Raw genomic sequence first — 25,604 nt, 5'->3', positions numbered from 1 at the left:
TCATTGCGAAGCATCTGTAGCGAGTTCGGCATCCCACGCTCTACTATTCGCGGCCGCCTTCGTGGTACTCAGACCCATTCAACTGCGGCCGAACCGCAACAGACACTTAGCCGAGTACAAGAAGATCATCTTACGCGATGGGTCTTAGCCCAGGTCGCTCTAGGTGTCCCACCAACCCATGCGCAGATCCGGGAGTTCGCCGGCCGGGTTCTACAGGCCCAAGAAGCACCCGAAAAGACTATCGGGAAGAGCTTCATAATGCAGTTGACGACAGGAATTCCAGGCTACTATCAGAAAAAGAACCAAAGACAAACCCCGAAAAAGCAAGCAGACAGGCACACAGTTTTGGGGGCCTACTATGAGCAATCCGGGTTCTACGTAACCATTGTGTGAGTATTATGTGCTGAATATTTGCGAGAATGCCATGATAGAAACTGAGTTATTAAGCTTCTCAGTAGAACTTCCACAGCCAACTGGCGCCGTGTTCGGAGCTCGCCGGATGAACTCTCAACAGTTCCCCTTATCCGCAAGTTCCTGCTCGACATACCATTCCACCACCACGGGACCCAGCAGGCCGTGGTCCTTCGACTCGTCAGAGGCATACTGCGGTTGCAGATACGACGCGGGAGCCCCGAACACCATCACAGTGTCCAAGTCGGCCTTGACGCGGTTGAACAAGGTGCTCGACGCTTCCACCTGCACGACGTGGCTCGAGCCGGGGGCGGCATTGCTCCAAAGCGCGTCGCCAATGTCAACCACGGCGTTGGTAATATCTACCGGGGGCAGGGCTCTGCCATCCACCCACACCCGGACCGTGTTATCGACCGGCCCGAGTCGGAGCCTCGCACCCAGCTTGCCCTTGCGGACGCCGGCTGGGACCGTGAAGGCGGCGGAGTAGACGCCCAGGCCAGAGACAGCCTCATAACCGTCGCCGAGGAGCTTCCACGCCACCAAAGAATGGTCGGCGAAGCTTGTTGTTGTGACGGCGGTTTGCACCGCTGAGCGGTTGGACGCCGAGTGCCAACTCTTGATGGTGATGTTCCAGCTGGTGAGGTTGGTGGGTGCCGGGACCGCCACGTCAAACGACCAGTGCTTGCCGCTGGTCGATTCGATCGTCGTGGGCCCGAACAGCCCGACCGTGGTCATGCCCGAGGTGACGCTCTTGAAGATGGGTTTCGTCCCGTTGGTCGCCGTCAGGGGGCACTTGACGCCTCCGCTGGCCGAAGATGGCTTGAAGGCCAGGATCATGGTCTGGTTCGTCGCGAGCGACACCTCGGCGGTGAGGCCGGCGGAGCTTCGGCCGTAGGTGAACAGGGCCGTCTTGTTCCCCGTCCAGGCGTCGTACACAAAAGGCAGCACGTTCTTCGAGACCGAGAACGTCAAAGGGCAGCTGCTGACGGAACCACCCTGGTTGAACAGATAGACATAGTCGACCCCCGAGGACGCGTCATTCCTCCATACGGGGTAGATCTGGCCGCCCTCACAACCGATGGCGACCCGTGGGGTCAGGCCCAGGTCCGAGAGCGCCTTGGGGACGCCCGAGACGTCCGAGACCTGGTGGGTGTTTTTCGACGCGAGGATCTTTTGCATCAAGCTGCGCACGCTGCTCTGCGCCCCGGGCGTGGCCGAGTCGGCCTCTTGCGGAGGGGTGCCGACAATGATGATTGGGAGGCCTGCGCGGGCCAGCCTCAGGACATTCTCGGCGCCGGAGACCGAGATGGTGGTCTGGCCTTTAAAAATGAGGGCTTTGTACGCCGGCCCGTCGGCCGCCAGAATGCCCTGCGTCACGGTCGCCTGGGTCGCGCCGAGGTTGTCGGCACTGAGGTACTCGTAGGTGTAGCCTGCCGTGACATCTATCAGCTTAGCTTTTGATCATTGAGAAACGCCTATCCTCCAAACGGGGCTATGGTCGGATGCAGTTACGTACCGGCGCTGCGAAGATTGTCCGACGAGTACGAGGTTGTGGCGGTCCAGGGGATCTTGTCGAGGTAGAGCGCCAGATCCACCTTTGCGGTCCCTTGCTGCACAACCCACTGCGTCCGGCCCATGAAGTCAAAGACATCTCTGAGATGCTGCCAGGCGGGCTGGATCTGGTTCCACATGTCGGTGAACTTATAAAAGAATGCCGTGTAGCCCGGCCAGGTCGTGCTGTAGTAAGCCCCGGAGTAAGGGAAGCCGTGGACGACAACCTGGTTGACGCCGCCGGCGTAGGAGCGGGTCATGATGCCCAGCATCTCTGGCACCGTCTGCGAGTAAGCCGCAACTTGAACGGCGCCGGCCTCCGAGGAGATGATGTTCCGGCCGGAGAGGTGCGCTGCCCCCGTAAACTGGCGGTAGGCGTCGATGTTGTCCGCGAACGTGAGCGATTCCAGCTCAGGCGCTGTGACAAGCGGTACGCCAGAGAGCTGTGCGGCTTGTCAGTAACAAAGAACAATGGCACGCCGGAGCAAAGGGGCGGTCGGGCACATACCATGTTCAGGGGCAGGTTGTAAGCAGGCTGGGCGGAGTACCCCCGCGTCCCAGTCTTCTTCGCCCACTCGTCAATGTATGCCAAGTACTCATGGTAGCCCTCGTTAAGCGTGCGGCGATAGTCGAGGTCGACGGCTGTCGAGTTGGTCGAGGTAAAAATCTCGGCGTAGCTGGGCGAGGCGGCACCCCAGTTGTTATCAGGCCGGAACAGAACCGGGAGGTACTTGAGGAGGCTGTAGCCGCGGCCCTTCTCAAACCTGTCGAGCAGGCCTGGGGTCCAATACAGGGTGGCCAGGAACTCCATGCTGTCCTCCCACGCTGGTGAACGCGTTAGCAGCCGCATCAGCTCCTCAGAGACGCGGAGAGGGAGATGGCGGGCCGTGCAGCCGACTTACCGTAGTTCCCAACGGCCTTGATCAGTTTTGCAGCGTCAGCGTCATCGAGGATGTGCTGGTCAAAGAAGCCCGTCGTGATCTTAGCTCCCGCAACGCTGAAGTGATCGACGGTCCACGAGCCGTTGGCGATGACGGTGCTGGCCTGCGCAACGCCCACACATGACTTCTGGTTGGTGTACTTCTCCCAAAAGGAGAATATCCTCCAGGTTGAGTTGGGCTCCGGCGGTGTGAAGTTCAATGAGCCGTTGGCGGCCGCGGCGAGCGTCAAGTCGATGGCCGAGTCCAGGTCCAGGTCTACATGGGTGAGGTACCCTTCGATCCCACCGGTGCCGGTAGGAGCCGTAACTACTCTCGCTCGTCAGCATCCAAGATTGGCATCATCGGGCTTGGTGAAGGAGCGGGACTCGGGGATTGGGGTCCGTCAAACCTTTGTTGACCTTTGCCGCGATGACACCTGTTAGATTCGCGCTGCCCCATTCCTCCAAGGGGTGCTGAAAGCCCAGCCCATCAAGGTATGCCTGCACGGCCTCGTCCGGTGGGGGGACGGAGCCGGTGTAGGTTTCGCCGGGGCCGATGGCGGTGTTTCCGAGCAGCTGCGAGCCACGGGGATTTTAGGTCAGGACGGAGCTCCCAAAGCAGTGGTGGACCACCGGTGGGCATGCGAGACTTACAAGCTCGACTGCGAGACCCCGAGATTCGGGAACAGCGGGGGCTCCCTGACCCTGGTTGGCGCCAATGGCGAAGTCCATGACCAGGCCGTGGTCCTTGACGGCCTGGGCGGCGACCTTGAAGATCCTCTTGTACTTGGGTGTGCCATAGCCGTCCTCCGCCCAGGAATCGAGGCCGTACTCCGAGCCCACAAGTCCATACATGTAGAAAGGGATGAACTCGAGCCCTCCGGCGCCAACGGCTGAAATGTTGGCAATGTCGGCCCGGAGTACATCCTCCGACACACCCGCATCGGGCAGCCTGGAGCGGTTCAGACATACTGGACGACAGAAACACGGGAACGTCAATGGGGATGGGGGTTGCCGTGCTTACCAGTAGCGGAACTTGGGCCGCACGTTTGCTGGAGGGCTTGCGAAGCCGGTGGATGATGCTGCCGTCGAGCTGGATGCAAACGCCACGACGCTCAGGGCCAGAGTAGATACAAGGGGTACCAGCCTGCGAAGGCTGCCCGCATTGGCCCGCTCCATTGTGGGTGAAATTGAGCTCCGCCGCCGCCGAGCGAAAGACAGGACGCGAGTGTAGTTCGGGAGTGAGTCTACCGGTCACGTCCCAACGAAAGCAGAGGGAGCTTTATCTCCGGCATCATGTCCAACTTGTCCATGTTGAGTGCCGCGACTTCATATGACGCTCGTTTTGCGGAGAGTATAACCCCGAGAAAGAGACGTCACTCGTTCTGCCGCCCCTGGCTTCTGGGCCCACTATCCGAGCGTAAACTGTGGAGTGGACAGGGCCACGAGGTTCCCCGCACTGGGGCCCCAGGTCCCCCAGTTTGCTCGGCACTGCACGAGCGGGTCGACGAGCGGAGTATCAAGTTGAGTACCTACCTTACGCAGTAACAAAGTCCGGCGTGTTGCTGAAGGTTGACGATACTTCGGAAACTAGGGACAAACTTGTCCGGGTTGTATATCCCTGGCTGGACGCTCGGGTTCTTACCAGCCTCATTCTTGGCAGGCAGACTCGGACTGCTCGGTTTCGTCTTCGCAACGAAGGGATAACCCGAAGCAGCTCAGTTCCGTTCTTGTAAACTCCCACAAATGTGACAACCGCGGAATTCATTGCTGTTTCTTTCCTGAGACGCACGGGCTGGCTCGTTTTGTTCGGAAGAGATGAGCTGCTTATGATGGCGAGCAGCTTAAACATACCAAAAAGGGCACTTACAACACCGATGCACTCTTCTCTGCGATGGATGGCAAACCGTTCTTGTGTGTTACAATCTGGTAACTTTCAATGAGCTATCTTGCAGCGTGAGATGCTTGTAAGCTCAATTTCATTCTGAAAAAGTAGCTGGAAAACGAAAATGGGGGACACTGTCAGTGGAAGCATATGGCGGTTCGTGTAATGACTGAACTCGCATTTGAACACCGCGTTGAAGAACTGCCCCATTTTCGCCAGGCGCAAGAGGCATACATGCACGCACGGATAAGGACGTTTAGTCACCCATAAACGATACCAACAAGCCTAATCATGATGTCTTGGAATACATGGATCTAGGTATTGCTAACTATCGGTCAAGCGCTCTAAGTGAGCGTGCGCTGATTAAGGTATTCAGTTCCAGCCGCGGACCCCTCGCCTGTAAACCTTTGTGGGAGCGCTCAAAGATACACCAGCAGAGCCTCGGATGCGGCAAGGGTAAAGGTCGCCTGGCCTTTCTTGACACTTGCGGTTTCATACCGAGGACGACCCTCCTTCGCGCAGGTCTGATGGGAGAAGGTCTGGCCTGTTTGGGAGAACACAACTTGATTAGCAATGACCGTGGACCGCGCCGTAAAGGAAGAGAAGGTTTTGGGGAAACGGAAGGTGGGGTGAGGGGGGGAGGGGGGGTTGACAAGGCAAGCTTTTCCCGACACACCTCCGATCGTAGGCCCGGACGATGTGTCGGTGGCATCCCGGCTCGTCGTCACCACGCTCGACGCCGCAGTCATCCGCAGAGCGGTGAGATTTTGAGAGGAGGACAGACCCGACAGGGTGAAGGACGTCGTTGTGCGTGTGCCGTTGCCAGAGTAATACTCGGTATTGATCAAAACCACCTTGCAGGGCTTGTTCTTCTTGTAGATGACGTATTGGGCAAATGAGTCGTTACCAGCGTCGCTCGCGATGATTCGGTCGCCCCCAGCAAGGGCGAGGGTGGCCATGTAACCGCCGTAGAAGGGGGCGTTAACCTGGTTATCCGACCACCAGTTGAAGTAGGCTGCGGCACCAGTCAGCTTCGAAAAAGCCCAAATACGAGAAAAGGAGATGAAGGGGAAGTTGGGAAGGTCGGGTTCCAGGTGAGATAAATGGGAGTATGGAAGCAGGGAAGGGAGATCCACATGCCTTGGTTGATCGTTCCCTGGTGGTAGAAGAGTCGCTCGATGCCGACGGACGTGGCGCGGAGGGTCTTGTCCAAAATCTGGAGCGCGCCCCCGAAGGTCGCGTCCGCGGCGATGTCCTGTCCGTGAAAGCCCGTCTCACCAAGAATGTAAGGACGATTAACGGACTTGGCTGCGGCCACCTTTGGGACGAGGAGGGAGACGTCCGCGGCGGTCTGCATGTGTGACATGTCGGCTGCGAGAGACGATCCATCCGCGAGGGCGTATAGGTGGGTGCAGTAGCGCGACACGGCGCCCTTGACGGTCGCGTTGAAAACATCGTTGATGAGGAACTCGGTGTTTGGCCAGTCGGGCTGATACGGATAAGGGATTCCATATGCGCCGGCTGAGATCATGGGCAGCGGCGTCTTCCATGTGTCGATGAACTGCTGGATCCAGTTTGCCGCGTCATAACCCTCCTGCGTTTCGTTCCATGGCGCGACGGCAACCGGCTTGTTCCAGAAAAGATAGTAGACTTTCGGTGACGTTCCCATGGTTAGCACGAACCCCTTTGTTTGTTTTTGGGGGAAGAGAACCACGTTGACCTACGGTCCGGCTCGTTTCCAATCTCGATGGCCCAGAGGTACTTCAGAGCCCTCTTCTTTGCCTCCATAATGGCCGCGAAGGTGTTGCTTCTGTTGTTGTCGCCACGGTTGAAACCTTTGCCCAGGGTCGTCAGCGCGTGATATGGAGGGACACAGCCAACGCATGTTTCCAAGACGTACCAAGCATGGTTTGAGTACCGAGGGCAGCTGCGGTCCCGAGAGCTGGTCAGCATGGTTCCATTTCAAGCACCAGCCGAGCTGGCGTCGGCCGCACGACTCACGGATCAGGTCAAAGAACTTCGGCCCGTAGGTGAGCGTCATGGGGGCTTCCAGCAGATCGTCGACGTGGTAGGACACGTACGCCTCCAGGTTGGGGTCATATGTGGCCCGATCCTGGGTGGTGCCGCCGATACGGACGGGCATCGTTCTGCCGTACAAGTCCTTGAAGTGCTCCATGCAGAGGAGCGGAGGCGTGATGTTTTTCATGTATGACGGCCACATGAAGAACTCAAAGCTGCAAAGATGCGCAACGGCATCATTGATATCAGCCACGAGCCTTACACACACACCCACACACACACACACAGTATTGGGATGTGGTAACACTCACGAGAGCCCGACAGGCATTGAGTCGAGCTTAGCGGCATTGGTCGGCACCGCAGCAGGCACCGGATACGTCACGGCTGCGGCGGTGGCGTGCGCCACCATGGCGGCAGCAAGCCACTGGCGTAGATTGGAGCCAGCCATTGCGAGCGAGGCGTTCAGGATGTCTTTCAGAATGTTCCTCGTGTCGAGACTCAAGACCAGTGCTGTGCCAGATGCAGAAAGTGCCCAACTGCTGTGCCGTGCCGTTGGATATTGCATCCAGACAAGCACCTTGACTATTTATTATAATTCAGGTATGAGGTAAGGGACCTTAGGTGCCTTGGCTATGTGCCTGGCTCTACCCCGGATCCGCGCTGCACAATGCCACGTTCTTGGTCGCCGCCTCGCCCTTCCTTGCATGCGGGGTCAGCAAGGTAGGGTACCTACCATGTAAGGTAGGTAGTTCACTGTGTTGAGCAACCGACCCTGCCGAACCAAGGCGGGGACGGTAGGCGATGTGGGGAGATTTCCTTGAGTCCGGGGTTCCCATCGGGCACGTGTGGGCCGAGTAAGCAATTTGGGAGGAGGAGAAACGGTCCCTTGTTTACTCCGTATAACTCGTACAGGGCCGTTTACTCGTTTAGTGCATGCGTGCAGGGATCCTCACCCATGGACTCGGCGGACGAACATTGTCCGACGACGAGCCGACTTGGTGGACCCTTGGATCCCCTTAACCCCGAACCAAGTCCGTGGCCCCGGGAAGAGTGCTTCGGACACCTGCGAGCATGACTCGGCCGCGGCAGCACACACGGCACTAGTGCACGCAAGTGTAAATCTTAACTTGGTATATATCAACAAACCGAGGCTGCATGGAGCGCCATCCTAGCGCTGTGTGTGTAGTGTGTACCTTCCCTCCCTAACCCTATACTTCCCCCGGCACAGGCACCTGTCACGCACCGCTTTCCGGACTCGGACGATCTACGCATCTGACTGGCACCCACTCAGACGCGTTAGGGGTATACGACTTCTGGTTAGTCTCCCACTGTCTCCGGACAGCAATGGCCGCAGAGCAGTTCGATGACACGTGGATATGGCACCCCTCCTTCACCGAAGAGAGGGCTGACACAGCCGGGCTGTTGGTCCATTTTCGGAGAGACCTTGTGCTCGACGGAGAGCCCCCCGAGAGCGTGAAGCTCCACCTGACGGCCGATACGCGGTACAAGCTCTTTGTCAACAGCCGGCTCGTCACCTTCGGCCCCGTCAAGGGAGACTTGAGCAGGTGGTTCTATGACGAAGTCGACATCGGCCCGTTTCTCGTCCCGGGCACAAACCGCATCCGCGTCCTGGTGCTGCGCTTCTTCAACTCCACCTACTACGCTGCCACCTTCCCCCGCGGCCCGGTGGGCGGCCTCCGGATCGTGGCCGCCGACAAGCAAAACGAGGACACCAGCGGAAGCTCGCTGGCGCACGAGCTCCGCGGCGGTTCAGCATGGGAGACCGCCATTGATCCCTTCACCATTCTCCCCATTAACGAGCCCGAGGATGACTTCCTGCATACATACGAAAGAGTTACCCGGCCGGCCGGCCAGGAGCTCGAGTGGGTCGCTGCCCGGAGTCACCGCTTCCAAAAATCCACCGGCGTCGTGCCACCATGGCATCTGTCCCCGCGCCTGATTCCGCGCATGGCGCTCAAGACGGCACACTTCACATCCCTGCACAATGTTCAAAGCAGGCTCCCTCTGGCGGACTGGGAGGCGGTGCTCGTTCACGGCGGCGGTGGTGCCGAGGACCGCTCGGAGACAAGCCCCCGCGGCGGACTCGTGCTCCCGGCCGGATCCAGCCACCGCATTGACATCGAGGCGCCGCACCACATGACGGCCTTTCTTCGCTTCCGGTTCGGGCGGTCCTCGACCGCAGGGAGCAAACTGTCTGTGCGGTACGCCGAGAGCTACGAGGACACCCCCGTGCTCGTTCCGTATCTGAGGCGCAAGGGCCACCGGTGCGACTACAGCAAGTCCCTGTTCGGGCCCGTGGACCAGTACGAGTTGCAAGGCGCAGCACCTCCGGAGCAACTGCTGGGCCACTACGCAGACGAAGAAAACCGAGAGGTTTTCGCGCCCTTCCACTTCCGGTCCTTCCGCTTCCTCCAGCTCACCATCGACGTCGGGCCGTCCGACCTCGTCTTTGAAGGCGTCGACGTCCAAGAGGCCAACTACCCCCTCGATGTAGTAGCCAGCGCCCAAGCCGCCGGCCCGGACGCCGCAGGGATGGACAAGCTCTGGTCGACCAGCGTGCGGACCCTGGTCAACTGCATGCACGACACGTACGAGGACTGCCCCTTCTACGAGCAGCTGCAGTACGCTATGGACACGCGCAGCACCATCCTCTTCACGTACTACGTGTCGGGGGACGACCGGCTCGCGCGCCAGGCCATGCTGCAGCTGCGGGACTCGTTCCAGCCGGGCCTGGGCCTGACGTCGAGCCGGGCGCCGGCGCACAAGCCGCAGGTCATCCCGCACTTCTCGCTCTTCTGGGTGGCCATGCTGGCGGACCACTGGGCCTTTTTCGGGGACGCGGCGTTCCTAGCGCCGTTCGGGCCCGTCGTCGACGCCGTGCTGGGCTACTTCGACGCCCGCGTCGACCGCGCCGCCACGGGCCTCGTCGTCTCAGACAACCGCGACGGCGTCTGGAACTTTGTCGACTGGACCGAGCAGTGGCGGCCCTACGGCATCCCGCCCGCCGCTGTGCGCACCAGCGTCTGCACGTACACGAACCACCTCTACGCGTACGCGCTCAAGCGGGCGGCCGAGCTCGCGCGCGTCGCCGGCCGCCCGCATCTGGCCGAGGAGTATGTGGAGCGCGCGGCGGGCGTTGTGCGCGGGCTGAGGGCCCACTGCTTTGACAGGACCTTCTTCACGGACAGCCTGGCGGCCGGGGCGGACGCGGCGGGCGACTACAGCGTGCATAACCAGGTCTGGGCCGTCCTGAGCGGGGCGGCGGCGCCCGGGCCGGCTGCCAGGGACATGCTCCGACATTGTCTGTCCGGTGAAACAAACGGCCGGTTCGTGCAGGCGTCCGTGTCCATGGCCTTCTACACGCTGCGGGCGCTGAGCGCCGTCGGCGGCGGGCTGTACGACGAGCTGTTTCACGGCTTCTGGGCGCCCTGGCGTGCCCAGTTGGACAACGGCGTGACGACATGGGAGGAGGACGCTGTCTCGCAGCGGTCCGACTGCCACGCCTGGGGCTCGGCGCCTCTGTACGAGCTCACGGCCGAGGTTGCCGGGGTGAGGCCGGCCGGGCCGGGCTGGGCGGCCGTCTGCGTCGAGCCGAGGCTCGCGCTGTTCCCCGAGTTCAAGGCCGCAGTGCCCATGAAGGCGGTCGACGGGTCCCCCACCGGGATGGTTCATGTCAGCTGGCGGGGAGTCTCGCCTGGCGTGCAGAGCGTGGCGCTGCGCGTGGAATTGGCCGATCCCGCCGTCACGGTGCCTGTACATGTCAAGCTGCCGGGGCAGCCGGTGCATGTTCTGGACAGCTCCAGTCCCATGGACTTTGTGGTCCGGCGCTCAACACAAAAAGCTGTCGTGGAGCAAAACTGAGGTAATGGAACACCTCTTGAGTCGTTGATGGGCCGAGGGGCTCCAACAGCGGGACCCGATCAGGTTTCGTGTTTAACGTCGTACATAAAATCATCCACGTTGTTTTTGTACAGAGTTGGATACCTCCAAGCAAGCTTAGATAAAGTACATGAGATCCAAATTCAAAACGAATAGAAAGCCGCCCCGTTCTCAGTCTCGTCGAAAGCAGCATCTGGAGTCGGATAGTACTGCGATGCCGACGCCGCAAACAGCGGCATGATGAACCAGTTCTCAAACGCCACGTGGCCCGGGCCCGGGCCCTCTAAGTAGCTCGTCTCCTCCCACGGGAAGGGCGCGGCGGCGTCGCCTTGTCCCTCACGAGCAACGCGGTTTCGCGGGCTGGCAACCTGTTCTCTCGAGGACAGCGCGCTGTGGAGGACGGGATCCGTTCGGAACTGGTCCTCGAGGTCGCTCGTGGACACTCGGAAGTCTGCCAGCAGGCCGAGAACGCCGCTCTGGCCGTTGGCATCATCTCCCCTACCGCTGCGCAAGTCACCCATGGCTTGGTTGAGAAGCCTCCAGTACTTGCCCGAGATCTGCCAGTACTGGGACATCTGCTTCAGAGAGCCGAGCAGGACATGGAAATGGCCCTCAGACGCCGCCTCGGCCGCGCTGTTTAGTTTGGCGACAAGCAAGTACCTGGCCGTCACCCAGAGCGACCAGGCGAACGGCCAGCCCAGCCGGTCGCCGACGTCCTCGGCCGCGACGACATCGGCGATGCCCACGACCATCGCAGCGCTGGCTAGGCATTGCTGCCGGCTGTCGGTGGCCAACTGGGACGCGTGGGTCGCCAGGTTCTGCTCCGGCGGATAGGCGATCACACCGTGGAGCTGTATCACCATGGCGTGGAAGAATGCGTGCAGCATGAGGACCGAAGGGACGACGCCCCTGGGCCTGCCCCCCTCGGGGCGCTGCAGGGCCATGCACGGCGGCAGCGACACCATCCACTGCGCCATTTCAGCCAGGCAAGAGGAGTACTTCTGTAGCCAAGCCCCTGTCTCGTCGACGCCGAGCCCGCCGGCCGTGTACTCGAGGTACACGCGGTGCAGTCGCCGGACGATGCCCATCAGCTCCAGCTGGTATCTGAAGACGTAAAGGGGCGTGATGCCACCCTCGGCGTCACGTCCACGGTCGCGCCATGTGGAGTCCTGCAAGGGGGGGAAGGCCTGGACCTGCTCCTCGGCTAGACCACAGGCCTGGCTGGTGGTGACGGAGACATAGCAGTCGAGTGCGTAGATGGCCCAGAAGAGCCGCTGCCGGCACGTCTTGTCGGCGGGACTCAGCGTCCGGCTCTCGATGGGCGCTGTCGCAGACATCCGGAACACTCGCGGCCCGCTCGTCATCAGCTGCCCGGCGAGCTTCACCGCCACCGCCAGAGCCCCCCACACCTGCGGGCCGTTGGTGATCCCGGAAATGTCCAGCGTCAGGATGGTCAGGGCTTCCAGGGCTGAGTACGACGGCTCCTCGAGCGCCTCGATGAAGATGCGCCTCTTGGAGTACTTCCAGAACGAGTCGCTGGATGCCTGGTTCAGCCGGATGTCGTAGGAAAAGGGGAGGGATATGCCGAAGAGGGCGTAGTGGAGTAGCGACGGGTCTTGTACGGACCCAATGTCGGAGAAGACTTGTGGCGGGTCTAGGAAGGGGAACCATGGGGAAATGTGTCGGAAGTACAGAGACACGAGCGACAAGACGAGGCTGGTTGGTGGTTGCCGCTCCGCGATGCGCCGGTTCCGCTCAAAGGTCGCGGCAGGGGGGGCCGCAGCGGCGGTAACAACCGGACGCAGTGTCCGGGCCGGAGTGCTTTGTTGCTGTTGATGGTGCTCTTGTTGTTGTTGCTGCGGTTGTTGCGGCTGTTGCTCTTGATGTTGCTGCTGCTGTTCGTCGCTCTGTCGAAGCACCTGCACCTCCGCTTCGAGCCGGCCTAGCATGACAATCGCATCTAGTCAGACGATGCCGAGACCGTACTTTGCTGTTTCACACACATGGTGGCTGGTCTAGGGGCATCATGGCATGGTCTGGACTCACGGATCTTGTCCTCCAAGAGCTCCCGGTGGCCGGCCGGGAAGCCTGGCCGTTTCCGGCCCTGGTACCGGCAGGACACTCCTGCGTCTTTGCACCGCTGGCACGAGGGATGCTCCCGGTCGCACTTTGACTTGCGAAGCTTGCACCGCTCACAACTGTTGCAAGGATGCACATGAGCTCATGAGCCGAACCACTTCCCCACATGGTCCTCGTGGCGTTGCCACCACCGGCGGTACCGAGAGCTGGGGTACAGTAAACTGGGGGGTGATTTGCATCGCTGGGTACTCACGAGATCGCGTTCTTCATTCTTGGCCTCTGCCTTCCATTACCTGCAGATGCGTGAAGTTAGTGAAGGCGCTGCTCGGCATGTCTTTGCCCGGTTCCCGGCATGCATTCTGGACTACCGAGAGCCTGGACATCCCCATGGGGACTCGCAGCGGGGAAGAAAAAAAAAAGGGGAAGGGGGGGGGGGAGGGCCGGCGAAAGCCACTGGCCAACCAACCTTGTGTGCTCGCATCATGTGGTGAATATCCGGGGGAGCTCGCTTGCAGCTCCATGATCGGGTTGTTTGGCCGCAGTAGACCACAAGCCCCTGTTCCAGACACTCGGTGAGAATGGGGCATCGGAGTATGTTATACCTACAATACAATACAATCCGGGGAAATGTCGTCCGAGCCCCACACCATGAGCACGCGTGCACCCCATCTCGGTACTGCGCAGCTCTGCCGTGCTGGGATGTCCAACCCCTGAGATGGCATGTGTGTGGACCCAAGCGTGCTGTGGCTCGCAGGGCTAATCAATTTTGGGGCAGTTGTGGACTCTGCCTCTAGATTTTGGGACCAATCCAGATCTTGGGCCGCGCGTGCCGGGGCAAACCTCGACCGATACACATTCCCTCGATTGCGCGCAGGGTTGCACTACACAGTACATACACTGAAGGCCGGGGGACCGGTGCTCCCCGCAAAGAAAAAATAATAAGATAGGTCCCATGGGGTCCAGGGGGGTGGGCAGCGGGGAGCGGGGGCGGCGACCTGGGGTGCAGGTGGAAAGACTGCAGGGTCAGGCGGGCCTATTGCTGGCACTTCTCGCCCCGGCGGTCGGGCCGGCATCAAACAAGCCTCGAGATATATTATTGCCGCTCACCCTGACCATCGCAGATCTTGTCTTGTCTCAGCCAGTGACAGATTCCTGCCGCAGACCTTAACACCTCTGGCAGTTCTGGCCTTGCCTCGCCATCTCGAAAGCGTCACCCACTCTGTCGCCCTGTTCTTTCCTCTCAGTCCGCCCCCCCCAAAGCAAACAGCCAATGGCGAAGGCGGCTTCAGGCGTCGACACGGCCCATCGGGAGGTCATCGACTCTCCCTACGACAGCATGCCGGAGGGTCCCGTTGATACCGCTCATTGGTGGCGCTACAAGAACCTGCGCACTCTCAACCTGTGGATTTTCGTGCCACTGTTGTCCATCTTCTCTCAGGGGTTAGTCTGCTCTCTTTCCGAGTCTCTTTCATCTGCGCAGTGGCGGGGAGGCGGCCGCCTGGCCTGCCCCTTCGGTGGGCTTACGGCGGGCGTGTAAGCGAGGAGAGAGTGCCTATGCTAACCATGCTTCCTGCCCAGTTTCGACGGCTCGATGATGAACGGTTTGCAGTCTGTCACGCACTGGCAGAGCTATTTCGGGAAGCCCACGGGGGCCACTCTTGGCATCTTCAACGCCGCCTACCCCCTCGGAGGCATCGCCGGCGTCTTCTTGATTTCCTCGGTCGCCGATCGGTTCGGACGCCGCATCGGCCTCGCCACCGGATCTGCTCTCTGCTGCCTCGGCGCTGCGCTGCAGGGCGCCGCCGTCAACATCGCCATGTTCGTCATCGCCCGTGTCATCATCGGCGCCGGCAGTGTTGTGGTCGCCGGCGTCGGCTCGCCCTGGGTCACCGAGATTGCGCACCCGGCCCAGCGCAGTACCATGACCGCGCTGTTCCTGACCTTCTACTCCATCGGCTCCATTGTTGCCGGCTGGTGCACATTCGGCACCTTCCGCATCGACGGTACCGCGTCGTGGAGGATCCCCTCATCGCTGCAAGCGTTTCCGTCCGTCATCCAAGTTCTTCTGGTCTGGTTCGTTCCCGAGTCTCCTCGCTGGCTGGTCGACAAGGGACGCAACGAGGAGGCCCTGGACATGCTCGTCACATATCACGGAGAAGGCGATGCCTCCGACCCCGTTGTCGTCTTTGAGTACAACGAGATCTTGACGGCGCTCGCGGCCGAGAAGGAGATGCCCAAGCAGAACGTCCTGCAGGACCTCGCCGAGTTCTTCAAGACACCTGGGAACCGGAAGCGGTCCTTCATCATCGTGTGGGCCGCCATCTGCTCGCAAATGTCCGGCAACGCCTTTGTGTCGTACTATCTCTCGCCCATTCTCACCTCGGTCGGCCTCAAGTCGGATCTCCAGCAGACCCTGATCAACGCCACCAACCAGATGCTGTCCTGGTTCAGCGCCCTCTACTTCGCCACGCTGCCCGCCAAGATCGGCCGGAGGATCATGTTCCTGTGCTCCCTCGTCGCCATGTGGATCGTCGTCATCTGCATCACCGCTGGCAGCGCCGTCTTCGCCGAAGACAACGACAACAAGGCCGCCGCATACACCGTCGTTGTCTTCCTCTACCTCTTCTCGCCGGCTTACAACTTCGGCTTCAACGGCAACCTCGGTCTGTACATCCCCGAGATTCTCCCCTATCGCCTCAGGACCCGCGGCCTCGCCTTTTTCTATTTCGTGCAATTCTCCTTCATGATCCTGTCGACCTTTGCCATCCCGGTGGGCCTCGAGAACATCCAGTGGCGCCTCTACATCGTCTTCATTGTCTGGATCGTTATTGAGTTCGTCGGCGTGTGGTTCGTCTTCCCCGAGACCAAGGGTCCCTCGCTCGAGGACATTGCACACATCTTCGACGGCCCCCCCGCGCGCGACACGGCGGCGGAGAAGGGTCTGGGAGATGCCCCTTCTCCCGTGCTGGAAAAAAACCCGACTGAGTAAGGCGGAACAAGAGCTGTCGAGGTCATAAAGGCCAGCGAAGGCTTCGCCCGGCGGATACCATCAGTGGTTTGCTGCAGTAGAAACTGCCATCCTCCGAGGTCTTAGGATAGGAGACAACCAAGTAACTAGTACTAGGGTTAATAATTTGCCGTATCTTACATGTTCCCAAGTAACTTTGCAGTTCCGCTGTGAAAGATCTGAAGCATCTTGTGACGCTTCCATTACGAGTAACCCGTGCACGTTTGAGATGCTTTACACTGGGCTCCAAGACTTTGGACAGACAACTAGCAAACCAACTGCGTTTTTGAAGCACTCTCGAACGTTATCCTTGAGGATAAAACGACCAACGTACTCAGTAAATCAGTGGCAGGCAAACAGCTGGAAAAGAGAGTAATTATCTGATGCAAAGAAAAATATCTAGCGTGGCTACGGCAAACGCTATGCCCAATCCAACCCCAAACAACGGAGCCTCGACAGGAGACTAGGATCATGCTCGTGCTGACATGTCGGCAGCAACCGGCAGCTGTATCTTGTTCTCGGCAACAAATGCCACAGGTGTTTATGCACGAGATAATCAGCAGTAATTAAGCTAATATGAGGAAAAACTATGACGATTCGTACACTGCCCCCGTCACAAACACAAGTTCTCGAATCGCGCCGTGATTTGAGCAACATCCTGACCCCCTACCCCATGCGATGCACAAATGTCAACCTGCTCGCCTTTCGCACCTAGGATGGCTTTCTCCACACCCTTCTTGGCGGAAAGTGACTTCGCGATCCCAAGCGCCGGGTATCCCACCAGTCCAAAGAGCGCTATCCAAACATGTATCAGCCCCTGACATGGCAAAGTGTATGCGATGGAATGATGGAATGTGACGCAAATACTGACCTGCTCCAGGTTTGGTGATCAAACCAATCGTGCCTTTGCCTGCTCCCTTGAGGAAGCCCTTGAAGCCGTCCTTCTTCGCCCCCTCCCACGGCTGCATGGCCACTCCGGTTATGCCGTGGTAAAAGCCTGAGCCGAAGGTCTACGAACGCCAAGTCAGAGACAAAGATGTTTTGAGACTGAACTCACAACGGGGCTCAACCCTACCTTAGCCGCGACCTTACCGCCGCTCTGCCAGTGCGTGACCTTGCCGTGGTCCGGCACCTCCTCACCGTACAGCTTCGGGGCGTTCTTCATGCCCTCGGCCAGCGCCAGCGGCATGTCGACGAGCATGCCCTTGGCCAGCACCCCCGTCATGGACCCGGCGCTCGAGCCAACCGCAAGTGCAGCGGCGCCGGCGGCCGACGAGCCACGGCCACCACCCGCCGCAGCTCGCTTGTACGCCTTGTATGGGTCGACGAAGAGCCCACCCAGCGACAGGCCAAAGTCGGTCACGGTCCCCATAACCGATGCGGCTCCACCCGATATCGGATCCCACCGGCGGACATCAGTGTCGTATTCTCGGGTGCGTAGCCTACCAATTTCCATGTGAGCAGGGTGACCGACCCAAACCGTAGACTGGAGAGTTTAGGCGTTGACTTACGGCTTCACCTGACTAATCCGGATCTTCTTTTGCGCGACGAGCACGGCGACGGCCGCGTCCGAGAGCTTGACGGTCTTCCCGTGCTTCGTCATGGACCACCGCGCCACCTGGTCCGGGATGATATCGCAGGTGTGCACCGCGACGGGCAGGTTCCGGTGGAACGAGTGGACGGCAGCGTCGACGCCGGACTCGTGGCGCATCTGCGCGGCGAGCCGGGTCGCGGCATCGTAGGCCGCGGCCGAGGTGATGTACCGGATTGCGTCGGTCAGGTTGTCGGCCTGGAGCTCCTTTTGCGGGATCGGCTTGGGACCAGCACCGGCTGCCGCGACCACGCTTCCCCAAAAGGGTTGACTGGTAGGCGAGTCAGATCAATTCCTGATTTTTTTTTTCTCTTCTTTTTTGTGGGGGTGGAGGGGTTGGTGGAAAGAGAGAAGAGGGCTGTGTGGGACATACTCGCCAAAAAAGGGGACGATCAGAGTTGGCCGCGCATTCACAAGGCCGCATGCGGTGGTGCCAGCTCCTCCGTGATGTACGACTGCCGCAACCCTCTTGAACAGCCATTCTGAATGTTTACCATCGTCAGCCCTTGAAACTGTGTCATGCATTGGCTTTCTAGGGGTGGGGGCGGACTCGCCATGAGGACAATCTCCCAAGTGGAACACATCGGCCGTGTTACAGGCGTCGCCCCCTAGGTTACTCCAACCGCGGGAGATGATAACCCTGACGCCGCACCGTCTGGCTGCCTCGATGATCGCCTTGTAAAGCCGGTCCGGGTGGTCGAGAACGATGCTGCCGAAACCTACATAGACAGGGGCTGGCCCCTGTGCCAGGAAGCTGTCGAGGTCGGGTGGAGGGGTGTAGCTCGGCTCGTCGCGCATGAAAAACCCACAGACATCTGTCGTTAGCGTTGTTAGTAGGGAGACGAAACATCCGTCAGCCGACATGCAAGTCGTCCGACTCGTCCCTTAGCTTCAATGTACGGTTTGTTTAGCAGGGCAAAAAGAGCTGCTCTTACCGATTTCCGAGCCCCAGTCCGCCGGTTTGGGGACCAGAGCAGGCGACCAGCAGTACGTGTGCGGGATACGCAGGTAGGTTGTGATGGAGGGTCCCATGGAATCGGCCAGTTTGTCCAGTTCAAGTTGCTCCTTTCTCCAGCGGTTGATTACATCCCCGACGCTGTGTAGTTGCGTGCGCTTGAGGTGTCAGTTCTGCTGCAACCACCGTCGCCCCATCATTCTCTTGGCCTGAGAGACAGAAAGAGGATCCAACTCACCCTTGCCACGTCATGAGCTCGACCACGCCATAGGTAAGCCAGTTTGCGGTGCCGGGTTCGATGTCTGTGGAGCTCATCTTGACTAGCGGATGGGGAAAGGCTCGGGTGGCATTCCACGGCATGGTGAACATGATGTGCGCAGGTATCCCGAGAGCCTGTGCACAATGGACATGGGCGAAGCTTGGGGGGTTCGCAATGATGGCGTCGGCCACGAAAGGACGTTTGGTCTCGGCGTCCGGTTCGATGCAGGAGGCCCAGCAGCCCCGGAGCATCTCGTCGATCATGCGTCGCTTGCGGCCGATGTCACCGCCGCGAAGAGACTCGAACGAAGGCATCAGACCAGGGTTCTTGACCATGTACTGTATCATGCGGGGCCCAAGGTTAGTGGCGTGCAACTTTCCAAAGGCAGCCCGTAAACATCACGGTGGCTGCCGTCGGGTGGTTGCTCCTAGCTTACCGCCATGAGGTCCGCGGGGTCGCCCCCGATCGAGTAGAACTCGAGACCCGAGTCCCGGACAAACTGGGAGAAACACCCATGTGTGGCAAGGCGCACCCGGTGGCCGTACCGTTGCAGAGCGGTACCGTACGCGATGAATGGCTGGACATCACCTAGGTACCAGAGAGAGGGCTTAAGTATATAAAGTGCCGAGGAAGGTGGGGGCTTTATACGCAACAGTGGCATTGCGCACAGTGCAGTCGCTGGATAGGGGTTGAGTAGTCGACTCACCTCGACTGCCAACAACTTGAATCACAATGTTGAGGTGTGGGCAGGGTCCGGACGCCGCGTCTGGTCGCACGGGCTCAGAAGGGGTGACAGCCGGCAACAACGCGCGCAGCTCGCTGGCGTTGGATGACGAGAGCTCGACATTAAGGGTGCCGTCCACTGGCCGTTTGGTTAGTACGTTAAGGTAAGGTAGGCAGCTTCCGGCCAACAGACGGGCGTGCGTCTTACATGCGACCGCGGCTGTGGTAGACAAGAACTGTCCGGTCGAATGCAGCTCATAGGGCGGAGGAGGGCCGTCGTCAAAAGCCCCTTGGCTGTGAGGCATCTTGTTGTCTGCTTTTTCGGTTGGAGCCATAATTGCCGTAGAATTGCGAATACCGCAGGTGGGTATGAGGTCGGATCGGTGACGTTGAACCTGCAGCCACCTTCCGCTGGATGCCCTGATTTTTTCGGATCTCGAAATATCGGAGGGGAAGGATACCTCGGCGTTGGTGACTTGAGACTCGGGAAAAATACGACAAAACGAGGCTAAGCGGAACCCAGCAGTGAGACAAAGTCGAATGATTTGGCCAGGTTCACGCCTTGCAAAAAACGGCCAGTCCGCCACGTGCTCCGCCGCTCGCCCCCGGCACTTGTCGCAGGTGCAATCGATGCCGATAATGCATAATTAGTGCGATCGTGGCTGTGGAGCGCTCATCTCCCTTGTTCCGCTCGCTCGGGACTCTCCGCGTGGGTTGGCCCCACAGATCGTTCCCTTCAATGACGATTGCATTCTCGCTCTCGGTTCGTACAGCTCGGTCCCACGCGGCGACATGAGAAACTCTTGGCCCGTCGCTTGCTCGTGGTATAGAACCTGCCTCGGTAGGTAATGGCCTGGATAACGGATGAGTCGAGGGGACTTCAATCTCCGTGCCTCCGAGTTGCGGGAATGCCGAGAGCGCCGTATTTACGGAGTCAACACCCAAAGGAAATGGTCAAGGTGTTGGTAAGGTATTTAAGAAGCTCGAACGGAGCCTCACTGTCTAGGTCCCCTCCCATGAATCCTTCACCCTCAGCTTCACTTTTCCTGCAACCAAGTCTTCCTCTCCTCTCGCCTGTGCTTCCATGACGGCATCAACTCGGCACGTCATGATCAGGCTGCTCTCCCTGAGCCTGGCGGCCATCGCCAGTGCTGCTGTTACTCGGAAACACCCGCATCTGCCGCGAGCAGACGCTGCGTTCCACACGGCGCACGATGGGCCAATCGTGCTATCGTCAACTGCGACGGAGCCCGGCGTTTTCGTGCTTGACTACGGGGTCGAGGTAGAGGGCATTCCGGCCTTTGAGGTCGTCAGTGCAACGGGCGACACGTCGATGTTCGAGATTACCTACTCCGAGACCAAGGCCGCCTTGGATTTGTACATGGTGCGTTCTGTCTCCCCTTATTCGCTACCTAGGTACCTTATTGGGACCGCCGTGGAAAAGGCTCGTAACCGCTGACCGAGCCCCGGTCTCCAGGGCGACGGTCCCCTCCCGCTCGCAGCCGCTATGGACACTTACCGGGTCAACCGTTACAACATCACTGGCCCGGGTCAGGTCACCAACCGCCTCATCCAGGGAGGCCTTCGGTACCAGAAGCTGAATCTGTCGTCGCCCGGTGAGCTGACGTTGCGCAACGTTGGCCTTGTTCCCACGGTCCACACGACTCCCCTCAACAAGCTCCCCGGGTCATTCAAGAGCTCGGACAGCTCGATCACGGACATCTGGACGGTCGGCGCCAGGACTGTTCAGCTGAGCGAGATCCCCAAGAACTCCGTCCCCGACTTCTGGGAGATCACCAGCGAGGGTGCCTTGATCGACAGTCTTGCTCCCCAGGCCAACGCAGGCCTGGTTGCCGTCATGAGCACGGCGTACAATCTCGACTTCAAGGTCAAGCCGCTCGCCGGCGGCTTCGGCTTCACCGTGCTGTCCGACACCCTCAACTCGGGCATCTACCTGTCCGTTGACGTGGAAGCAAGGATCATCGCGGCCTACGTGGGGTCGACCACCGAAAACACCGAGCTCACCAGGGCGACTATCCCTTCGAACGTGACCCTCTCCCTCGGCACCTGGCACTCGGTACGCGCCCGGGTCGCCATGATGGATATCGCTGTCGATATCGACGGCCAGCAGGTGCTCAGCTTCACGCAATACTCCAAGTTCTACGGATCCTACGGCATCGGTGCTTCCTTTGGCCACCGGGCTCTCTTCAAAGACTTGGTCGCAACCGATACCGCGGGCGAGGTGACCTACCAGCACAACCTGACCGACAAGAGCTGCCTCGCCGACTTCCTGGCGGGCACCAACCCGCTTGACGTGTCTGTCGACGGTTCGCGCCGAGACCGGATCGCATACACCGGAGACCTAGACGTGGCAGGCTCTGCCGCTCTGGCCAGCACCCACGGGCTGGAGTTCATCGAGGGCGCCCTCGAGCTTCTCGCCTCGTACCAGGCCGCACCCGGCTTCTTCACCCCCACGGCCAAGATCCAGCAGGAACCGTTGTCCACCCCCTTGAATGTCAACCTGACAGGCCTGATCGGCTACTCCTGGAACCTGCTCACCGCCGTCTCGCAGGTGTACATGCACACCGGCGACGTCGACTTCGCGCGGACGTGGGCGCCCAGGGTGGTCAGGATGCTCGACTGGTCCCACTCGCAAGTGCTGCCCAGTGGTCTCTTCAACCTCAGCGACGTCACGTTTGGCGGCGACTGGAACTACTACGACCCGGCCCAGTCTGGCGTCGTCACCAAGTTCAACGTCCTCTACGCCTACTCGCTCCAAGAGACGTCCACGCTCTTGGCCGATGCCGGGGTCGACGTCTCGGTCTACCAAGACCGCCTCGCTACGCTGCGGTCCGCCATCGACACGCAGCTCTGGAGTGACGAGCTGGGCGCGTACGTCTACTCCGAGAAGATCCGGGATGGGTTTGGCCAGGATTCCAATGCGATCGCCATCCTTGCCGGTGTCAATGTGGACCCGTCCCACTCGTCCGAATCCATCCTTTCGACCCTCTCGGCGGAGCTCGTCGGGGCCAAGGGCCCACTGGCCTTTTCAAGCGGAGTCCTTGCGCACGGCTTCCAGCGATACATGAGCCCCTACGCATCTGCATACCATCTCCGCGCTGCCTTCAGCTCGCAGAACTCGGACGCCGCCAGGGAGCTGCTCGACACGCTGTGGGCGCCGATGGCGGACATCCGCAACGCCAACTACACCGGTTCCTTTTGGGAGACCTTGGACGAGTCCGGCCGCCCGGGGCTCGGCGTCGTCACGAGCATGTGTCACGGATGGAGCGCTGGCCCGACGGCGTCGCTGAGCCGATTCGTGCTGGGCGTCCAGCCGACCAAGCCCGGCTGGGCGGAGTGGGCAGTGAACCCGCAGATAATCGGCCTCACCTTCGCCCAGGGCAAGGTCCCCACGCCTCGCGGTGCTGTTGCCGTAAGCTGGGGATTCTGTAGGGATCTCCTGACCATGACCGTGGAGGCCCCGGCTGGCACCACGGGAACAGTCTCGGTCCCGCTGCCGCTGCGGGTTCCCGCGAGCCAGTCCAAGTTTACTGTGAATGGTGCTGTTGTCAACGGTACGACTTTTACCGTTAAGGGGGGCTCAAAGATCACCATTCGTCAGGCAAGAGCTTGAGCGTGAAGAGTGAACTGTAATAATTCCCTACCTTACATGCTCTAGACAGATCAATGCACCTCCCTACCTATGTACTATTTAGAATTATATACATTTGCCTCTTTACTGTTTTCTTCCTTTGCCACTGCTTTTTCTTCGTCCCATTGCCTTTTCCTTGCGTGACCTGAGTGCCTACGATGAAAAGCGAATCGGTTTTGACCAAGGATACATTTAATAAATACACAGACAAGACACGCAAGAAGCCTCCGTTACCTCAGAAGCGTTCCATGGCGGACGGCGGCACCCAGCCAGTCTCCTCCACCGCCCAGCGAACCAACAGGCGACCCTCCTCGTCCAGCAGCCCGTACGCGTGAGCAATGAGGTGCCGGCCCCAGTCCTGCATCCACCAGTGGCCCTCGAGTTTCTTGAGCAGCACGCAGAAGAAGGCAAAGATGGCGACGGCCTCCTGCGTCGGCGTCCGCAGCAGCGGCAGCAGGTCCTCGGCGATCAGGAAGAGCCACGTGAAGGCGTCCGTCATCTCGTACTGCGGCGCGCACGCCTGCGCCTGGCCGAACGACTTCTTCAGCTCCTGCAGCGCCGTCCCGTAGATCTGGCGCAGGCCCGGCTCCAGCGGCCGCTGCGCAAAGGCCTCGGCGAGGTGCGCCAGCGCCGGGTGCGCCGACGAGTCGGCCGCCTCCGGCCCTTCCCGCAGCATGAAGCGGCTGATCGAGTGCGCGAACAACGGCGCCAGCGGCCCCTCACTCGGCACGCCTGCCAGGTCGATGAAGCCCTTCGTCCCGCGTACAAGATACACCCAGTCGGGGAACCCCGAGTTCGCGCGAGGGAGGACATCACCGGGTTTGCGCGGCCACCCCAGAGCTGAATTTGCCATGTGAGCCCTCCAAGCCGTGGGAAACCGGACGAAACAATGCAAATGGGCGGGGAGGGAGGGTAGGGGGATGCGAAAAGGGTAAGATAGGTAGGTAAGGTGAGAGATAGTTCCTATCTCAAGACTCAACTCACAATAATAAGTCGTCAGGACGGAGAACAGGAAAAGCATCTGCGCGTTCTCAGGCGTCGCGTCCGAGATGAGCGGCATGGCGGCCTGCGACGCGGCCTGGTGGTGGGCGATGGCCACGGCCTGGTAGTGGTCTCGCCCTTGTGGACGGTGATGGGCGAGGTGCAGACTGGACACAGCTAGTATGGCCCTCATGATGTAGTCGCAGCTGAGCCCCACCTGCACGACCGTCTTCCTGTAGAACTCCCTCACCGTCTGTTTGAGACCGAGATGAGGTCGGTGGTTAGATTTCTCGTCTGTACCTTACCCAAGGTAGGTAGGCCGTGCAGAGGTTGTGGGAAAATGACGAGGCTGACATACTGGGCTTTCTACCAAGGTCCGGTACGTGGCGGTGGTGTAATGATGCAGCAGCTCCAAATCCGTCATATTGAGGCCCCCGGGAGACACGGGCGGCGGCTGGGGAGTTCCCATTGGGGAAAAATCACACTCTACTTGGCGCCTAACGCAGTTTGAACATGACGGCTTGTTCTCATCGCACTGTAGGGGATGCCATGACGTGTCAGTGGCGAGGGCGTTTTGCTAGCCGTGTTGGGGTCTTCGAGACTCAACTAGACGCCTGGAGCATAGATCGCTCCGACACCAAGGATCTCGAGCCGGCTGCTCCTTTGCGGTCATCTCACAACACGGGGCCACTGTACACAATGCGCACCTTGACTTTCCGGGCCTTGCAGTTCTTACAGCCTATACCCTGTTAATCGTGACCCAGAGGAGCAAAAGGCCAAGGGCGGGAAACCGTCCGCTTCTTTTCTTTCGTTCATTCTGTCTCTTTTTTTTTTTCGTTTTGTTGCTTTTCTGCGCTCAAGGGTGGGGCCAAGCATCAAACAAAGAGAAGGAGGAGGTGTGTCTTACCTAAGCGACTTTTGTGGTGTGCCTTGCGTTTTGTGCCGGCCATGTCTGTTGCGGTTGAGGCTGGGAACCGACGTTTCCTGGAAATCGGGTTGCATGAGGAAGGGAGGTGTGGCGACCTCGGGCTTTTCGGACAGAGTGCGATACTTTACGAGCCTTTCGGGGCCCCACCCAGCAACGCGGGCGCTAGGCTTATTTAGTACAGTATTACTGGTCCCTGTGCAGATCCCGCGCCAGTTTCAGCTTCGCCTCCCTGCCAGATCTGTTGCAGTGCCTCCCCTGGTCATGAATTAACGAAGGCAATGCGAGACTGACGAGACTGAGTAATGTGAGACTCATAAACCCTGACAGCACCTCCAAACTTCGCTTTCTCAAGGTGAGGTATGACCCACTACCTACGCTCTCCGTTCTCAACGTTACACTAAATCTCACTTGGTCTGAAATAATGCAATTGAAATCCAGCATTGAACGGGGATATTGAGAAGCGGGACATTCAATCAAGCTAAGTTTGATCAATGTAGGTGATGTTTTGATGGTACATTGCTCAATTCGGTCTTTGCCAGGCGAGAATGTGCTGTGGCTCGTTTAGATACGAGCGCTCGGCGTATTTGTCGGGTAGCTCCCTGGGCTCGAGCCTCGCCGAGATAATTCAGGCCTGTCCGCAGTCAACGCCAAGCACGGTGGGGCTTTCGGCATACTCCGAACGGGAAGCTTGCGAGCGCTGGCCAAATCACATATCTCTCGCTTGCTCCTCTCTCGACGATCGGG

At 59.7% G+C, this 25,604-nt stretch overlaps 8 protein-coding genes across 8 annotated transcripts; 3 read left to right on the top strand and 5 right to left on the bottom strand.

The window, feature by feature from the left end:
• Positions 1-242: 242 nt before the first annotated feature.
• Positions 243-4,226, bottom strand: B0T15DRAFT_522399 (uncharacterized protein). The gene is made up of 7 exons (XM_062868627.1): positions 3,906-4,226; positions 3,536-3,833; positions 3,292-3,457; positions 2,865-3,209; positions 2,471-2,787; positions 1,928-2,405; positions 243-1,841 (listed from the first exon to the last, which is right to left on the bottom strand). Exons 1-7 carry the CDS (start codon positions 4,058-4,060, stop codon positions 508-510), a joined length of 3,093 nt encoding a protein of 1,030 aa, XP_062723512.1. The 5' UTR covers positions 4,061-4,226; the 3' UTR covers positions 243-507.
• Positions 4,227-5,051: 825 nt separating this feature from the next.
• On the bottom strand, positions 5,052-7,669 carry B0T15DRAFT_522396 (uncharacterized protein). Its single transcript, XM_062868626.1, has 7 exons — positions 7,097-7,669; positions 6,768-7,000; positions 6,667-6,693; positions 6,491-6,601; positions 5,907-6,416; positions 5,443-5,781; positions 5,052-5,310 (listed from the first exon to the last, which is right to left on the bottom strand). The coding sequence occupies exons 1-7, from the start codon at positions 7,348-7,350 to the stop codon at positions 5,186-5,188; spliced, it is 1,599 nt and encodes a 532-aa protein (XP_062723511.1). The 5' UTR covers positions 7,351-7,669; the 3' UTR covers positions 5,052-5,185.
• Positions 7,670-7,829: 160 nt separating this feature from the next.
• Positions 7,830-10,667, top strand: B0T15DRAFT_428088 (Six-hairpin glycosidase-like protein; the record flags this gene model as incomplete). Its single annotated transcript, XM_062865680.1, has 1 exon — positions 7,830-10,667. Exon 1 carries the CDS (start codon positions 8,130-8,132, stop codon positions 10,665-10,667), a length of 2,538 nt encoding a protein of 845 aa, XP_062723510.1. The 5' UTR covers positions 7,830-8,129.
• B0T15DRAFT_522392 (uncharacterized protein) lies at positions 10,430-13,136 on the bottom strand. The gene is made up of 3 exons (XM_062868625.1): positions 13,018-13,136; positions 12,732-12,883; positions 10,430-12,627 (listed from the first exon to the last, which is right to left on the bottom strand). The coding sequence occupies exons 1-3, from the start codon at positions 13,032-13,034 to the stop codon at positions 10,829-10,831; spliced, it is 1,968 nt and encodes a 655-aa protein (XP_062723509.1). The 5' UTR covers positions 13,035-13,136; the 3' UTR covers positions 10,430-10,828.
• Positions 13,137-14,100: 964 nt separating this feature from the next.
• On the top strand, positions 14,101-15,753 carry B0T15DRAFT_482672 (general substrate transporter; the record flags this gene model as incomplete). Its single annotated transcript, XM_062866116.1, has 2 exons — positions 14,101-14,204; positions 14,343-15,753. 2 exons carry the CDS (start codon positions 14,101-14,103, stop codon positions 15,751-15,753), a joined length of 1,515 nt encoding a protein of 504 aa, XP_062723508.1.
• A 557-nt stretch (positions 15,754-16,310) lies between these two features.
• On the bottom strand, positions 16,311-19,933 carry B0T15DRAFT_522388 (uncharacterized protein). The gene is made up of 11 exons (XM_062868624.1): positions 19,508-19,933; positions 19,283-19,438; positions 19,013-19,164; positions 18,556-18,914; positions 18,298-18,458; positions 17,917-18,177; positions 17,736-17,844; positions 17,283-17,633; positions 16,847-17,213; positions 16,643-16,781; positions 16,311-16,566 (listed from the first exon to the last, which is right to left on the bottom strand). The coding sequence occupies exons 1-11, from the start codon at positions 19,632-19,634 to the stop codon at positions 16,385-16,387; spliced, it is 2,364 nt and encodes a 787-aa protein (XP_062723507.1). The 5' UTR covers positions 19,635-19,933; the 3' UTR covers positions 16,311-16,384.
• A 69-nt stretch (positions 19,934-20,002) lies between these two features.
• On the top strand, positions 20,003-22,948 carry B0T15DRAFT_428075 (glycoside hydrolase family 78 protein). The gene is made up of 2 exons (XM_062865679.1): positions 20,003-20,683; positions 20,777-22,948. The coding sequence occupies exons 1-2, from the start codon at positions 20,384-20,386 to the stop codon at positions 22,931-22,933; spliced, it is 2,457 nt and encodes an 818-aa protein (XP_062723506.1). The 5' UTR covers positions 20,003-20,383; the 3' UTR covers positions 22,934-22,948.
• B0T15DRAFT_522384 (uncharacterized protein) lies at positions 22,949-24,936 on the bottom strand. Its single transcript, XM_062868623.1, has 5 exons — positions 24,840-24,936; positions 24,640-24,671; positions 24,291-24,467; positions 23,936-24,185; positions 22,949-23,791 (listed from the first exon to the last, which is right to left on the bottom strand). Exons 1-5 carry the CDS (start codon positions 24,880-24,882, stop codon positions 23,187-23,189), a joined length of 1,107 nt encoding a protein of 368 aa, XP_062723505.1. The 5' UTR covers positions 24,883-24,936; the 3' UTR covers positions 22,949-23,186.
• Between the last annotated feature and the right edge of the window lie 668 nt (positions 24,937-25,604).

The sequence above is a fragment of the Chaetomium strumarium genome (genome assembly GCF_033439665.1).
Source record: "Chaetomium strumarium strain CBS 333.67 chromosome Unknown B0T15scaffold_2, whole genome shotgun sequence".
NCBI classification, from domain to species: Eukaryota; Fungi; Ascomycota; class Sordariomycetes; order Sordariales; family Chaetomiaceae; genus Chaetomium; species Chaetomium strumarium.
Note: the sequence above shows the minus strand (reverse complement) of the source record. Positions and strands in the feature narration are given on the sequence as shown.